General features: G+C 43.7%; 1 protein-coding gene across 2 annotated transcripts in view; it reads left to right on the top strand.

Annotated features, from left to right (window-relative positions):
* The window catches only part of ATP8A2 (ATPase phospholipid transporting 8A2), a 638,305-nt gene that overhangs the window by 78,916 nt on the left and 542,200 nt on the right, over nucleotides 1-17,189 (top strand). For both annotated transcript variants that reach the window (XM_019525447.1, XM_019525446.1), the window contains exons 8-12: nucleotides 2,782-2,851; nucleotides 7,143-7,270; nucleotides 9,083-9,194; nucleotides 11,720-11,885; nucleotides 15,348-15,475. In XM_019525447.1, coding sequence (XP_019380992.1) covers nucleotides 2,782-2,851; nucleotides 7,143-7,270; nucleotides 9,083-9,194; nucleotides 11,720-11,885; nucleotides 15,348-15,475 — 604 coding nt within the window. The remainder of the gene's footprint in view (nucleotides 1-2,781; nucleotides 2,852-7,142; nucleotides 7,271-9,082; nucleotides 9,195-11,719; nucleotides 11,886-15,347; nucleotides 15,476-17,189) is intronic.

Genomic DNA, 17,189 nt, shown 5'->3' with positions numbered 1-17,189 from the left:
GAGGAGATCCACCAACCTAGAAGAAAACACATGCTTACCTTTAGGGGAAAGGTGGAGCCCATCCCATCTGAGCATGTTTCTCGTCGTGATGTGCGGGTCGTTGTCAAGGAAGCCCAAGCCTGCCTTGAGACACCATTCCCGAAGCCTCCAGTTGGTCTCTGCAGTACACGTCTTCCACGTCTGCTCACTGGTAGGACAGAAGAGAAAACCACCTGTGCACCTGCCTCCTTCAACAACCCCCTGCAGAGCATGGTAGTCCACCATCAGGTGATCAGGGCTTCTCCTGGCCACATCATTAGTACCCACGTGGATTAGGACCATGGGGTAGTAATCGGTGGGCTGGATCACGGCCTGGATCATCCCTGTCACGTCTTGAATCTTTGCTCCGGGTAGACAGTAGACCGTGCGTGTCGAGGGGTCCTGGCGACAGATGGGGCCCTCTGTACCTCTCAGGATGGAGTCGCCTATGATGATCACTCGATGCTTTTTCCTCTGGGACTGCTTAGCTCCTTCGGCCTTTTCGGATCGTGGAGAGTGTGGAGTTGCCTCCTCTCCTTCCTTCTCCTCCAGAGTTGCCGGCCTCGTACCTGTTCAACCGGAGGAAGTGGTACTGTTGTGTTGCGAACAGCCCTGGTGTCAAACCAGCTTTTGCAAATTCTGTCCTAGACCCCTTCCTGGCTCAAGTTTAAACCAGAGTCCTCCAGCATCCCAGCCCTGGGCTAGACTGATCTTTGCTCCAAAGAGCTGGGTTGGCTCCTCCCCTCTGCTGTCTAACCTGACTGGGGGCTTGGCCAGAGGCATGGCCCCCCTTAGGCAAAGGGAGCAGGGAGGGGGTTTATTTCCCCACCCTGCTGCTAGGGGACTGTGCCCTCTGTCAGCCATTTTTCCAGTGGCAGGGGAAAGGAAGCATGGTCAGAACTAGCTGGCTTGGTTCCCACCATCCACCTGCCTTGTCAGTGGCTTGGGCTGTGGTACTGAGCCGAGCTGCCCTGTGATTTGCTGCTGAGGGTGGAGGCAGAGGGCCAGACTGGGTTGGAGGAAAGGGGGCTGCACGGCCAAATTATTCCCGCCTTTCCACACCCAAGCCAGGTGGGGCTCTCATGGAGCTCCAGCCAGCTTGGAAGGGCCCTGTGGAGCTGGCCTATGGGAACCAGGGCCCTTCTGAGTGGGATGTGGCTGCATGACAGCCCAGCCTGGCAAAATGGGTGGGGGCTGGCTGGGGAACAGGCTTTCTGGGACAGCTCAGAGGTGCTGATGGCCCCCGAGCCCGGCAGCCACCGCCACGCCCGCTGTTCTGCCCTGTTCACCTCTAGCTGCCACTGCCATGCCACTCTGGATGGGCAGGTGGGAAGCTTCAGTCCTGTGACTTCTGCCCAAGACATGGAGCTCCGGCTCGAGCTCCCGGACACCTTGGAAAGTGGAAGGTGTCCAGGTGGAAGGCATCTGGGAGCTGCAGCTAGAGCTCCACATGCTGGGCAGAAGCCGCCAGGTCTGGCAGGGCTGTTTTTCTCCCCTCACCTCCATCTGCGGCTTCTGCTGCACCATGCAGCGCTGTTTGGGGCAGGAGGACCTTCCTTCAGCCCGGCAGCTTCAACTCAGCTCAGGGAGCTCCAGTTCCAGCTCTGCCTGCCTGGTATGATGAACAGCGTCTGCAGGCAGAGTGTATGGAAAGCACCTGGGATCTGGAGCCAAAGCTCCATGAGTTGAGCTGAAGTGGCTAGGTTGAAGGAAGTTCCCCCTACCCAAAGTGGTGCTGTGTGGTGTGGTAAGAGCAGGAGCTGCAGCTGGAGGTGAGGAGAGAAAGCCCTGTGGGGCAAGCCAGCTTTCCCTCGCCTCCAGTGTCTATTCCCCCTCTCACTCCTCCTGCTGGGCTCTCATTTGGAGAAAACGGTAGCATACTTTAATGCAATATTGATCCAGCTGTTTGCTTCCCCCCATTTGGGAGGAGAACCCCTGGTTCTTAGGGCAATGAAGTGGTGGAGAATGTGGGCAACACACTCACCTACCCAATGTACAAGAGTAAGACTGTATTTTGAGCTGTTATGCAATTGCCTTTATATACACTATGTAAACACACACAAATCAGGAAAAAATATTTTTTAAGTGAAATTAAAATAAGTTTTATAGTAGATGTTTTTGATTTTATTTTTAATATATGATTTGTTTTGGGTTTTTTTCCAATGCAAGATCTTAGCACCCTCCCTGCCAAAAGGAATACCTTAGGGGCAAAGGGAGGGACTTCCAGTGGCAAATGTCAGAGGTAAGGGGGTGGAACTTCTGGTCCCAAGATGGCAACCAGGGGGCGGGGCACCCATCAAGGGGCAGGGCTACCCTTGCAGCCCTCGACAGCTCACCAAAATTCATTAAGTGGCCTTCCAGTCGAAATAATTGCCTGCCTCTGGTTAAGAAACACTGCATGCTTTAAGGATAATTGTTAAGTGAAATACTGAATTTATTAAATAACGTGAAGAAATGAAGCAGAGCATCTTTTAATAGTCTGGATAGGATGTGAACTTAATGTAAACTTCTTTAAACCTCATTGCAGGATATTGTGTGTTGACTTTTTTTTGGAAGTGATTGTCTTAACAGATGGATTTAGTAATTTTTCAATTAAGTAATTTTCAGTTGCACCTGTATAAAAATTGCCTTCATACATACTTGGTATTTAACTTTTTCCATACAACATACAGCTGAAGTTAAGTACTTTAAAGCACTAATGCACTGTAAGTCATTGTTATATAAAAACTTATAGACTGAAAATTTTCCTCTACTACTTTACAGTGAACCTCAAGCCATGTGCTATATTGAAACATCAAATCTTGATGGAGAAACTAATCTTAAGATACGACAGGTAAAATCTTATTTTGGTTTTTTTTTTTTTCTTTCTTTGATACCCCCTCCATTCTGTGCTTTAAACAGGTGAATCGGGGAGCCTGATCTGGCAGTCATAATGGACCTGGGGTTGTCTGGTAAACTGGCTTTACTCCTAACCTATTTATTTATTTTATTTTTATATGCTGTCTTTTCCATCAAGCCTAGCTGTAAAATGCTGAGTTAGTGGCCTATATTTTATGTGCCAATTTCAGTATCTGTTGAATGCTGGTAATGATACTTGAAGTACAATTTTTTTTTTGAGTCGCTGAACCAGAGGGCAGCATTGGTTTAGTAGTCTTAAATTTTGGGAATGAAAATGGGGTTCATCCTGGCTGTGGTGCCTCACTCCAGTCCTTTTAGGATCTTCAGCAAATTCTTCACCTTTCTGCCTTATTGTTCCTATCTATAATAACTGTGAGCAAATGCTTCACGCTGCAGTAACTGGATGTTTGTAAAGTATATGAAACACTAATTTCTTTCTTCTTGGTTTGACAGTACCTGTAATTGACCTTCAAGTCATAATGCAAAGGCTGTAGACCCGATTCTCACTGGCACTAATGCCACTTTGCACCTCTTAGGCAGTATAAATAGACCTTGGAGATTTGTAAATGACAGGTCACCTGCTTTGTACTTAAATGACAGCTAAAAAGTGGTCTTGAAGGAGAATCGGGCCTTCTCACAAGCTGTCTTTGAGTTTATCTTTATAATTGAAGGTGGTACTGTCCTGAGGCACAGCATCTGCTTTGCATGCACGTGGTATAGCTCCTTTACAGGGCCAGTGCTTCGTGTGTATGATACATATGTAGCTGGATGGGTTCTGGCTTGGAGGAGGAGCAGCATGTTGCAACACGGTGCTGCTTTGTACTGCATAAATGATCCCTTAGACTTGATTTGTTTAAATGTTCAGGAAATGTAAAATCATTAGAGTTTAAAGAAAGGATTTACACTGTTCAAATATACAACAGTGTAAAATGGAAGCAACACCACTACAGTCACTGAAGCTTTGCAGATGTAAACCTAGTGTGGGCAGGAGGAGGCTCCACTGAGCATACTGTGGTGCAGCTGCATGTGACTGAAGCAGTTTCAGATATCTACATGCTAACAATTAAGGCAGCACTTGGAAACCCACACATCTCATTGCCAAATCCTAAACAAATCATTGTAAAATAATAGCATATATGGGAAAGTGCTGACTTTAAAGTGTAATAAGCTCTCACAAATGTATTTTCTATTATTTGATTATTATGCGTCATGATTGTGGTCAGTTTTGGGATTTAGCTGCCAAAAACAGATCTAGTTTCTGTTAGCACTGTCCTTCATTTATGAAAAGTAGAGGTCCTTCTTGAATGCTTTGGGTTCTTTCATTTAGTTTGCTCTTCATTTATGGCAAGTAATTGAGTTTGCCTTGGATTTTCCAACACCGTTTAAGAATTGCCTTTTCAGATCTTGGAATTCATAGGTTTCTTTTCAAATTCCTCTTGAATAGTACATATGTGGGTGGGTATTTGGAAAGAGTGTACTTAAATGTTTTAATTTTTTTCCTAAGACACGGAATTAATAGAACTGAGTCTGGATCAGAATTGTAATTTACAATTATTATTTGAAAACATTTCTGTTGACTTGCATGTGTGGCGTTTGTGAAAATGTACTAGCATGAGCTTAGGTATAGTGGTCTGAGACAAGAATCTCTGAAGATGTTATTTATTTTTGGCTTCTCCATTTAAAAATCTGGGCCTAATTCTCCAGTGGCCAAACAATAGGTGCAGTGTCACTTGAGCAAAGGAAATGTGATGTGGGAATAAAAACAGAACAGCAAGGATTTCAGACCATCTTCTGCTATGTTGGCTCCAGTGTAGCTATTTGCCTAAGGTACACGGTATTAGAGAATCAGGCCAATGGCTTCTGAATGTCAGAAAACAGCTTATGAGGTTACAGCTAGATGGTGGGTCAGTAAATGGCTTTGAGCAGGAGCAGAGCACTGTTGTACTGATCTAGTAGCAGCCCAGAGGGTAGAGTGCAACTTAGCATGTGTCAGTGTAGCTATGTTTATACAGTGTGGGAGCAGAAGCATTGTGTGTTAGCTGCAGCCAAGGCTGGGGATTTTGACTGGGGTGTGCCAATGCCTCTGCTTGAACTGAAACCCAGAGGTTCCTGGCTAGAGGGTCTTTGGCCCCTTGCTCAAGGTCAGACAGATTGCTGTGTTTAGGGTCAAGAAGGAATTTTACCCCATGGTCAGAATGGCATGTACTGTGGTGGGTTTTGTAGCAGTGGGTATGGCCCTCTCAAGTGTGTTTTTACAATCTTTTCAGCAGTGGGATATTTGCTGCTATGGTCCTGCCATGCCCTGCTTTACTTGTGGTGGGTCAGGGTGTATGACTTGTGGTTGTCAGGGCGGACTGTGTGTAGTAGCATTGCTAATGGAAGAGATGATGGATTTATGTAGGATGGTGTGGTTAGGGGTGATCCTGCCTTAGGTAGAGGGCTGGGCTAGATGACCTCTGGAGATCTCTTCCAGCCATACATTTCTATGATTTCTGTGATCTAAGGCTGCTGTCATGTCATAGAATCATAGAAGATTAGAGTTGGAAGGGACCTCGGGAGACTAGTCCAACTCCCTGCTCAAAGCAGGACCACCCCAAGTATATTATCCTAGCCAAAGCTTTGTCTAGCTGGGTCTTAAAAACCTCTAAGAATGGAGATGCCACAGCCTCTCTGGGTAACCTGTTCCAGTGCTTGTGAAAAGATTCTTCCTAATATCTAAACTAAACTTCCCCTGCTGCAACTTGAGAGCACTGCTCCTTGTTCTGTCATCTGCCACCACTGAGAACAGTCCAGCTCCATCGTCTTTGGAACCACTCATCAGATAGTTGAAAGCTTTATTAAACCCCCTCTGTCTTCTCTTCTCCAGACTATATAAGCCCAGTTCCCTCAGCCACTCCTCAGAAGTTGTCCCAGCCCCCTAACCATTTTTGTTGCCCTCTGCTGGACTCTTTCCAAGTTGCCCACATCCTTTCTAGAGTGGGGGGCCCAAACTGGACACAGTACTCCAGATGTAGCCTCACCAGTGCTGAATAGAGGGGAATAATTATTTCCCTCTATCTGCTGGCCACAATCCTACAAATGCAGCACAGTATGCTGTTAGCCTTTTTCGGCAACCAGGGCACACTGTTGGCTAGTATCTAGCTTATTGTCCACTGTAACCTCCAAGTCCTTTTCTGCATAGTTTCGTAGTTGTTGAAGGCTGGAAAGGACTTTACAGATCATTGGGTCTAGCCCCCTGCGTATGTACAGGAAAGACTGCTGAGGTCAGGTGATCCCACCACATGGTGGGCATTGAGATGTGTTTTTAAGATTGCCAGGGTGGGTGACTGTACCGCCTCTGGGGAGAGCCTGTTCCAGACCCTAGGCACTCGACTTATAAAGAAGTTTTTCCTTGTGTCTAGTCTGAAGTGATCTTCAGTCAGTTTGTGCCCATTATTTCTTGTCCTCCCATGGGGGTCTTTGTGAATAGATGCTCCCCCAGGCCCTGATGTACACCTCAATTATTATATTTATAGGCTGCCACCAAGTCCCCTCTAAGTCTTCTCTTCTCCAGGCTGAACAGTCCCAAGTCTTTCAGCTTCTGCTCTTATGACCTGGTCTCTAATCATGTGTATGGCCCTCCTTTGGACTCTCTCAAGCTTCTCCACATCCTTCCTGAAGTGCGGCACCAAGAGTTGTTGCTTAGCCAGTCAGTCCCCAGCCTGTACTGGTGCATGGGATTCTTCTGTCCTAAGTGCAGGACTTTGCACTTTGTCCTTGTTGAACCTCATGAGGTTTCTTGTGGTCCAGTCCTCCAGTTTGTCTAGGTCTCTCTGAATCCTAGCCCTACCATCCAGTGCATGTACTACTCCCCCCAGCTTGGTGTCGTATGCAACATTTATACCTTTTTATGCTCCCATGCCAAGTTGGGGAAACAAGGCAGCTTGCTGAAGCCTGCTCCTGATGTGGGTTTAAGTGGCTATACAGATAACATGACGTTCCTTATTCCAGCTTGTGTACCTGGGCAAGAGAGAAACTGTGACTACACTCATATATGTTAAATATAAAATAAAATATTTTTGGCAGACTAGTGCTCCTGTAGCTCATGAATGTCATTGACTTCAAGAAGCGTGAAATACAATTGTTCTGCCTGTGAGATAGTGGAGTCTATAGTAGAATAATTCCTGTAAGTTAAGCTGACAAGAACACTTGATCTGACAGCTGTCTCCTCTGGTTGGTCTCCTTAGGGGCTGTCACAAACTGCCAGCCTCCAGTCAAGAGATGATTTGATGAAAGCGTCTGGGAAGATTGAGTGTGAAGGACCCAACCGCCACCTCTATGACTTCATTGGAAATTTGCGTTTAGATGGTCAAAGGTATCAAAACTACAGTTGCCTTCAGTTAAACATTTTTTGGATGTGTGTTGCCCTCTGTTGTACTTTAGAGAGAACATAAAGAAATTTATTTGGGTGACTACTAATGATGTTCCTTAGCTAGTATAAAATGGCATAGCTCTGTTGACTTGACTCTTTGTTTCCAGGGCTTAAAGCCAGTGACTTTGGAACTAGAGGACAAGGGCTCCAGTCCCAGTTCTGCATTATGGGAGAAGCCTCTTAATGGTTAAGTCTGTAATCAACCTTGCTGTTAAGGGGGATCTTTCTCCTCCCTAACCCTTGACAAAAAAAGAAAAACCTTACATGCTTCCAAATGCAAAGATTAAAATTTTATAGGCAACTAAAATAAAAGACTTGGCCCTTGTAGAATTTGTAAAATTAAGCACTTCAAAAAGGAGAGCAAGTGTCATTTATGTACCTCTTACACACATAGCAGCTAAGGCATAGAGAAAGGAATTGACTTGCCCAAGGTAATGTGTAGGTTAATGACCAAGCTGTGAAAAGCACTAAGGTCACCAAACTCCCACCATTGCATTGTGCTGGTTTCTAAAGATGTTGATGACAGTGAGTGTTTATCATGGCTCTGTTTTTTTTTGTTTTGTTTTGTTTTTAATATCTACCCAGTGTCTAATGTATAGAAATCACATTGGGTAAGATGTAATTTTAAAGCAGTGGTTCTCAACCTTTTTTGTACCAGAACCCATTTGTAAACTTTCATGGCCAGTCCTGAACCAGTAAATAATTTAATTAGAAAACACCTAGGGCACTTGCACGCTTGTGGAGAGCTTGCTCTGATGGGCTGGAAATCCAGCACGTTGGAGTAGACTCGCTTAATCGAACCTGCTGGAGCATGTAAATTAACACGCTCTGGCAGCCCTGCAAGGCATGTGCATCAGTGGCACAGCATGTCTCTGCATGGAGAAAATGGCGGTGGTGTGCTTTGAAATAAAACATGTTCGATGTGCTTTAATTCAAAATGCTGTGCTGCCATTTTCTCAGCGTGGGGACATGCTGTGCCACTGATGCACATGACATGTGAATGCTTTTAATTAGTGCGGCTTGCTAATTAAAAGCACCTGGCACTGTTGGGAGCACATGTAAAATGCCCACAAGTATTCTGGTCCCAGCATACTTATTATACACTACAAGTTAAAGCAGCTCAACAGTCTTAATTTTAAAGACAGAAATCAACATCAAGAGGAAAACATGAACAGTAGTATCAACATGTGACCCTCCATTACTCCCAAGTGGCATTCATCATTGTGCAGTTTGCACTCACTCCTGACTCCCTCACTCCTGAGCTCCCCAGCCCTGCCGGTGCCCCTCATTCCTGACTTGTAGCCCCCTGGCCCTGCCAGTGCCCATGGAAAGCTGCTAGCCTGCAAGGGGAAACCCGTGCTTTTGCATTTTTTCTGTGACTGTTTGCAATCCTTTCAAATATTCTTGCGACCCTCTTTTGGGTCGTGACCCACAAGTTGAGAAACACTGGTTTAGAGCACTCTTGAGGCTGATCTGAATTATAGTGGGTACTAAGGTTGCGTGACAGCTGTCCTTGTGATCAGAAAACTTCAAATAGCTCCTTTGCATCTCCCCAATCTTGCTGTCTGCAATCAAGTATTGAATTCAATACATTGAGTGGGTAGTGTTCTGATGTTTCTGATGTACTGAACTATTAATTTTCTCCTAAGTGTTTTGAAATGAAATTAAGGAGAAGAAACAATTTAGAAGTGAGAGTGTTTTCGGAATAACCTAAAAATACACTTTTCTCTCTCTCTTTTTCCCCTTGGTTTCTAGTCCAGTTCCAGTTGGGCCAGATCAGATCTTGCTAAGAGGTGCACAGCTTAGGAACACTCAGTGGGTTCTGGGCGTAGTTGTGTATACAGGACATGATACAAAACTCATGCAGGTAAAGTGGTTCGGATGTAATAGTGCATATACTGATAGGAAAAAATACTTTTAATTTTTCCCGTGTTCTGCCTGGCTTTGGGAATTGATGAGGCAAAAATAAAGCTTGGGTTGTTGTTATTATTTGTATTGAAGTAGCTTCTAGGGGCCCCAGGAAATATGGGGATGCCTTTTGTTTATGTGTCTTTATACATCTTTGTGTGGTGCAAAGCTGTACTGTGCTGTGACAGCTTCTGTGCATGTTAGCTCCCAAACTGGAAGCTGCTTATCTTCATTAGTGTAGCACCATGCCTTAGGCTAATAATTTCTGCTTATTAATGACTCCAAGATCCTTTTCAGCCTCTGCTGATGAGAAGGGAGTTCCCCAGCCTGTAGGTATGCTGCTGGTTCTTTCTGCCTAGGTGCTGTACCCCACACTTGTCAGTATTGAATCCCATCTTATTCTCATCTGCCCACCCCTGTAACCTGTGCTGGAGTCTGCTGAAGCGCAGTAATTACCACCAACTGTGGGATATCCTTGTCCAAAACAAGTTGCAGGGTGGGAGATGTGGCTATAAAGCCAAATATTGAGCTGGATGTGAAGTAAAGTAAATCTATCCAGGGATTAAAACTCTTTCCAAACGTGTGCTAGTTTGCGGGTATTGTTACGTGTTATACTTAGCACATGCTAACAGCACTTACAACACTAGTGTCCAAGTATTAAAGCTGTAACATACATGCTAAGTGCCATCCTGGCATAGTAAAGTTCTGTATTTTCTGGCATGGAATATCTCCAGATCATATCATCTAACATGCTGAGTTAACATGGGCAGGTTTAGGATTTTGAAAAGTTGGTACAGATTAGTGTGCACATGTTTCTCTAGGGTCCTTCAGCTATATTTTTCAGCTTAAGATCAAAGCAAAAACAAATTTAACATTGCCTCAGTATGCCTTAATTTTCTGTATTATATATAAAAACACAACAGACTAGGCAGAAATAATCAAAAGATGTTTCATTAGTACTGTAGTCCATTAGATTTAAGTGTACATCTCTTTCAGATTCATAAAACAAAATCTAGCCTCCTTGAGCATCTTGACAATGCACCCAGTGCTTCACTGAAAGTAATTTCCACATCTGTGTTTATGTTTTTAGCTAGTGTTCAAAGCAGTCTACATTTACAAGGAGCAGCTAACAGACAGTAGAACTGTGGAACAAAGAATAGCTTGATTAGTGAAACCAGTAAAAACCATTAAAAAGGAGGAGGGTTGATTAACACCTGTGGAATGGAGAGTTTAGAAGGAATCGGGTGTTTTATGAGCCACGACCTCAACTGACTCCTCTTCTGCATGAGTAGAAATGCTCCTGACACTGCCAGGCAGTTAGTTTTAAACTTTGGGTGGCACAGGAATCGATGGGGGTGTGACTATACCACGGCACTCTCTCCAGGATCCACCTCTAGACTGCTCCATGGAGGTCATATGACTGGGAGACTCCAGTGTGGTTGGGATGTGGAGGCCTGACAAACAGTTTGGGAGTTCCTGCTCCCCACTCTGCCAACTGGCTCTGATACAGTAAGGAGACTGGGAGCTACTATTTGTAGCTCCCTGCCCCCTCCCCTGCATGAGATCCTTGAACTGGCTCCTGTGCAGTGCTCTGGTCTCTCCAATCTCCTACATCACAGTGGCACCTTGAATTGGCTCTGTTGCAGTGTGAGTATGGGAACCTAACAAACTGCTGTTTATCTAGTTCTTAACTTCCTTGCTGCACAGGGGTACTGAATTGGCATTCCCAGGTCTGAGACCAAAAACCAACTGATTTTTCTTCTCAGCCCCGGTGTTGAACTGGAGTTGGTGTGGTACTACAATCTATATCTAGATGATTGTAAGTGTTAATGTGGGACTGATCAGAAAACTTTCTAAGTCTTATGAATGCTTACTGTTGTCTAAATATAATGTGATAAATGTCACTTGTAACAATACCCTGAATGTCATTCTTCCTGGGTGTATCTGCACTGACCCTAACCCAGTTACACCAGGTCTGAGTGTGGTTCTTAAGTTTTAAGGCAGTCAAAGACTTCATGGTTACTACTGAATAACTTCTAGAATTCCTGTGTTTGCTAGGTTGGAAGGGACAGGTTTAGGGACCACTTCCCACAACCATCATAGGGCCCTCGGCAGGAGCTAAGAAAAGTTACAATCCCTGCATTCCCTTGATGGTGGGAATTGCTGTTTCTCCAACAGCTACGGAAGGGACCAGGGGTGGACCCAATGTCATTGTCTTCCCCTGCATTGGCTATTGCAGGAGAGGGTGACAGGCAGGGGAGTTAATTGAGCCTACAGAAATAGCTGCACACAGTTCACATTTCCCTCATAACTGGGGGGACAGGGGATATTTAACTGGATAGGAAAAGGTGTCAAGAGACAATGGCTGGGTCTGTTGGTTTAAGACTCCAGAAAATTGGTTCTGATCTCAAGTTCTTCCATATTTTTTCTGTTGTTATTCCCATATCTAAACCAGTTCTCACAGTTATTTCTACTTTTGTTCAGAACTCAACCAAAGCACCTTTGAAGAGATCAAATGTGGAGAAAGTGACCAACGTGCAGATCCTGGTTTTGTTCTGCATCCTTCTGGTCATGGCTCTTGTGAGTTCTGTGGGTGCCTTACTGTGGAACAGAGCACATGGCAAAGTCATTTGGTACCTTGGCTCAAATGGTGAGAGCTCAATTGCAAGAAGCGTATTGTGTGTGACACCACTTAAAACTTGTAATGTTCAAGGATTCAGCAACGTGGGCCCTTCACTTGCATTTTACAAATAAGTACATAAAGACTTGTAAATGTTGTTATAAATAATACCAACTTTAAAAAAGGCAAAGCCAAGCATAAGTGTAATCTGATAATAGAACCTACTGGTATAATTTTAGAGCCTGACTTGCCAAGAAATTTGTTGTTGAGGGATGCAAATTAATTCCTTATAAGAGCAGTGAAAGTTACTAGGCAGTTGGCCAGGAAACAGCCGACCTCAGCAGGGTGTGAGGCCCAGGATAAATCAGCCTGTGTGGGGTCTGGACTTGGTGGCTGGAGGGTGGGGGTGAGCAGCCAGACACAAAGCTGGCCTGGCTCTGTGGTGCCCCCCAAAGCATGGGGCCTGGGGCAGTTGCCCCAATTGTGCCCCCTCCACCCCCCACCTGGGACGGCCCTGTCAGGACATGAAGGGGAATTTGAGACGCAAGGGTGGGAGTCAGTGGTTACCAAGGTATCTCCCTACTGGAGTTCCATAAAAAAAATGTTTTAGGCATTGGTTTAGTGCATTCTGTATAGGGTTTGTGTCATCAGCCTCATCTTTGTCTGCTCTTTGTCTACCTAAATTCTTAAGTCACTTATTCTCTCTGCACCACATCCTCTGCTGGTGTGAGTTAGCTGAGTTCTACTGACTTCAAACTTTCACTGCATCATCTGACCCTCTGGGTCTTGGCTTCCCCATATGTAACTTGGAGAGGCTGCTGTTCCTTGCATAGACATCCTGAAGATTAATGTTCACAGTGCCAAATGTTGTTGTGACTATCTGCTGGACCAGGCCATTCTAGCTCATAATATTGAGGGGTAATTTTGCTGCTTATCCTGTAAAGAGGTGCAGGGGTTTTGCTTGACTTAATTTTTGCTATTTTTACAGGTTAGATGGGAACAAATAGGTACAGATATTGTAAAAGTACTTCAGGACAGAATAGAAGTCATTGTGCAGAAGAGAGATTTTTGCCTCTTCATTTATATTAGTCAGCTAAAAAATGGTGTCAGACGCTGGCGGTATGTTATTGACGCTATCTGCAGACACAGACGTGAAAACATAAATACATGTCACTGACATTGTATGAATGTTTTTTCTGGTAGTGGTAAGACTCCTGGCAGTGGCAGACCTGCCATTTGTTGTTTCAGATGAACTGCAATTATGGTAGTCTTACTGAAAAAGATCTCATCCCTTAGGAGTGCAATGGCTCTGATAGAAGACTATATATTTAGACAGACTTTCATTGAAGCCTATTCAATGAAACAAGCAATCGTGTTCATGCTGTCCTAGTCACTGTTTCTCTGACTAAAGAATGTTTTTCTTTTTTAAAGAAAAAGTAATGTTCTTGATTTTTAATAATAATTATATCTTTTGTGGAATATGAAATATCACTGTTCCCATTTGCATGAAGAGGCAAAAAGGTTATAAATGGACGGTAATATGTAGTGGAGAGGTTTCAAGAGTTTGAGTCCTATCTCTGATCTTGGATACATTGGTGTAAATCAGAATCATTCCATTAAAATCAGAGTTATTGATAAGGCAGAATATCTGAGGTTTAGATCCTCAAAATTTGCCTTTTCCTGTGTTACATGTCCAAAGCCTTTCCTATTTTGTCATCAAAAAGCAGGGGATGCTTTTTAATCTTTTCCCAGGATCAAACATTCCAACCTAAATTTATGACCCAAGTGCCTAAGTCTCTCAGCTGTCTGGATAGGAAAAGCCTTTTTCTCCAGTTAAATGTGTTTCTTGGTTTTCCTTACAGGCTAATTCTGAAAATTCTTAGCTTGATTTGGATTTCAAGCCTTGGATTCAACCCTTATTTTGAAGGGCAGCTTTGGACGTAGTTTTTGTTTCATCCTAATACTAATAAAGAGACGTTTAAACCATTTAGGTGGAACTAATTTTGGATTCCATCTTTCAGGAAACCTAGAAGCATTCATATCTGGCTCCTCCTCCTTCCTCCTCATTTTTCTCTTAACAGGATCTTTGTTATTGAGTGGGTGCTAGTTGTTTGTATTACTGTAGCCCACAGCAGTGCTGTTTATAGACCCAGCTTCCATTGTGCTAAGTTTTTTACAAACAGTGAACCAAAATGATGTTCATTGTCCCAAAAGATCATATAAACAAATATTTAAAAAGTAGCAGTGGATGGAGGGCAGAGGCAATATTATTTAGCATGGTAGGCTAGTCCATCAGCAGTGGTTTTAGTCCATCAGCAGCCTTATCCTCAGTTCTCATTTCCTGCATATTTTTGCTTCCTTAAAAAAGAGTTATAATAATTATTTCTATAGCTCTTTTGTGGGGAGGGGGAAGCATTCTGGCAATAGATAACTTTATTTGGGTTTAGTTCTTTTTTTTTCTTAATTCTCCTTACCGTGAAAAGTTTGTGTGACAATTCTGAGAACTATGAATGGGGACATTTTGAAAATATCAAGTCCATTGAAATACGTAGCAAAAAGAGCAATTTTTTTGAGGCAGGCAGAACATCGCTCACTAGAAATAATGTCTATGGCTGATAAATAGGGATAGGTGACATGCATTACTTTTATCAAATCCCTTTGGATTTCATAGGAGTTTTCTCTTAGCTGTAATCTATACAGCTAAGAGAAAACTCCTGTGAAATCTATAATATAGAGTATATTGCCCTTCTAGTAATGTGCTTAGAATAAATAGAGTTCCTCACAAACTTAAACCTCACATAGTAAGTTTAGATCGGGGGTGCTCAACCCCTACCCCATGGCCTTCAGCACCATGTCATCCATCCTGTGGGGCTCCCCATGGGTCTGGAAATTTGGCAGTGGGGGAGCAGTGGCACCATTCCCATGCTGTTAAATTTCATGGACTGGGGGGGGGAACCCTGGGCCCTACATACTGAATTTGGGCACCCAGTCCTATCCAGTAGGGCTGGAAAGGATTGGCACCAGCCTCCAGGGCTCAATCTCAGCATGCAGGGTCATTGCCAGACCCCCAGGGCCCAAACTTGGCATATGGGTCAGAGATGGGTCAGTGCTGAGCCTCAGGGTCTGATCCCAAAACATGAGGCTTGATCTAGCCCATGGATCAGCCCCATGGCACTTGTCTGTCCTACAGGGCCAAAAGGTTGAATGCCCCTGGTGTAGATAATCTCTAGTTTTACTCTTTTTTTGAAAAGCATGCCATCTGCACAGGATATGCATACATTTTTCATTTTAAATAATAAAAAGACACCTATACCAATTCTGGCTATTGTAACACACAAATAATACTACAGCCAAACCTGTGCAGTATTAATATAATTCAAAAAGGAACAGTCAGCCACGTGCCTGAAATGATGTTTAGTCTACTTTATCATTCTGGACAATGTGAACATGTGGCTTACTGGTGATTTCTGTTCTATACTTTTTGGCCCACAGAAGCACTGTCAGTCAATTTTGGATACAATCTGCTGACATTTATAATCTTGTACAACAACCTCATTCCCATCAGTCTGCTGGTGACGCTGGAAGTAGTCAAATTTACTCAGGCTCTTTTTATAAACTGGGTAAGTAGCAAGAATAAAAGAGCTAGTTACTAAATTCCAGTTTTTGGAATATGGCAATTAGTATAATCAAATATGTTTTAATAATTTTTGTAAGCTTCCTCTCTCATTCCCTCTTTCCCATTATTGCTTTTACTAAGGCCAGTTAGCAGTTGGTTTGTTCAGTGCTCATTCATTAGTCTATATTACCAGGGTTGTGAATACAACCCTTCCCCCTGGCCTGTGGGAAGTTTCATAGATAGGTGTTTACTTCTGGGGGTTCTAGGCTTTCCTTATGGGGGAAAATAGCTTTTAGATCTTTTCCAGCTACAAAATCCTTCTAAACTGACAGTGTTGTCTTGACTGCTGTTAATAAGATGTACTAATGGTTTTTCTATAGCCCATCTTAAGCTCTTTTAGAGTGAAAAATGGTTGGGTCTTTTCCAACTCCAGGGTTCTCTCATCTTTTTAGTGGGTAGCACTGAATGTAAGATATGGCCAGGTCACTTTTTTTCTCTGCTGATGTTTGAGTATAAATAGACATCCCCTTTGTGCCACTGTAACAATTATAGTGGTACAAAGGGAAAGCAAATAGGACTGCTTGCAGACTTTAAAAAAACAAACAGCATTTTGCTTTAAATTCTGTGTGTTTCCACATATACCCATTAGAAGAGGCAGCACATTACTTGGACCCAGCTTGCCCAATGTCTGTATAGCTCAGACACGTTAGTGGGACTTTTTTTTGGCACTGTTATCTAATAGCTGATTGAATTGGCTTTAGCTAAAAGTGCCAAAAAGCCCCACTGAGGCACCTGGTCTTTACAGATGCTGCAGAGCCAGGTAAAAGTAATGTGCTGCTGCTTCTGCTGAAGTGGGGGGGGGGGGGGCATTATTTTTATTTATTTATTTATTTTTAACTTCTGCAAGTAGCCATGATGTCTATACAGTTTATTGTTCCACAGATGCCCACATTTGTAGCACTGGCAAAAAATAGCAATAGTTTGTAGGCAGACATCTGTTCGCTTTAAAGCATGAGAGTTTGGGCAGCCTGGAGCTGCCCATTCTCTTCAGCCTCCCCAGGCAGGCACTCCTGGGGTTTGAGGCCTGATACCGTTCACCCTGGGAATTCCTGCAGAGGATCAGGCCCCTCAAGTCCTAGGAATCTCTGTCCAATTTCTCCTCTTATAGACACATACCTGAGGAATCTCCACAGCATGTCTTCTGTAAGTGGGGAAACCCCAGCTGTTCTCGCTTAGAGATGTGCCCCAGCGATTCCCTGGAGTGCATCTCTAAACAGGGGACACATTGCCTGTTGTACAGCACCTGTAATAGTTTTTTCTATAGTGCCTGCTGTCCAAAAGGTTAATGGGTGGGACAATGGGCATTGTGTTTTGCATGATGAAGTGGATCTTTTGTGCCATGATGCATCCTGCCACAGCTGATGCACTTCATTTGCAAATGTTTATTTTTACCTGGTGAGCCACAGAGAGCAGACTGGGGATGCCATGTGTTGCTGAAGAGAGACATGTCTGATAAGATAAAGAATAGAACTGACAGTCTTCCAATGGCTTCCTGTTCAGTCTTCTGGGCTAAGATGATCACTGTGATATCCGTTGAGGATGAAGCATGTAAATGTGGGGAAGATGCAGCATATCTACTTTATGCCTGGGCATATTATTGCAGGACTTCCATATGACTGTGGTAATCCCAGTTAAAAAAAAAAAAAAAAAAAAAAAAA

This window comes from Gavialis gangeticus, unplaced genomic scaffold, assembly GCF_001723915.1.
Source record: "Gavialis gangeticus isolate Ggan-Ray unplaced genomic scaffold, GavGan_comp1, whole genome shotgun sequence".
In the NCBI taxonomy this organism is placed as follows: domain Eukaryota; kingdom Metazoa; phylum Chordata; order Crocodylia; family Gavialidae; genus Gavialis; species Gavialis gangeticus.
The sequence above is the reverse complement of the archived record's forward strand: the minus strand, read 5'-3'. Positions and strand labels throughout refer to the sequence as shown.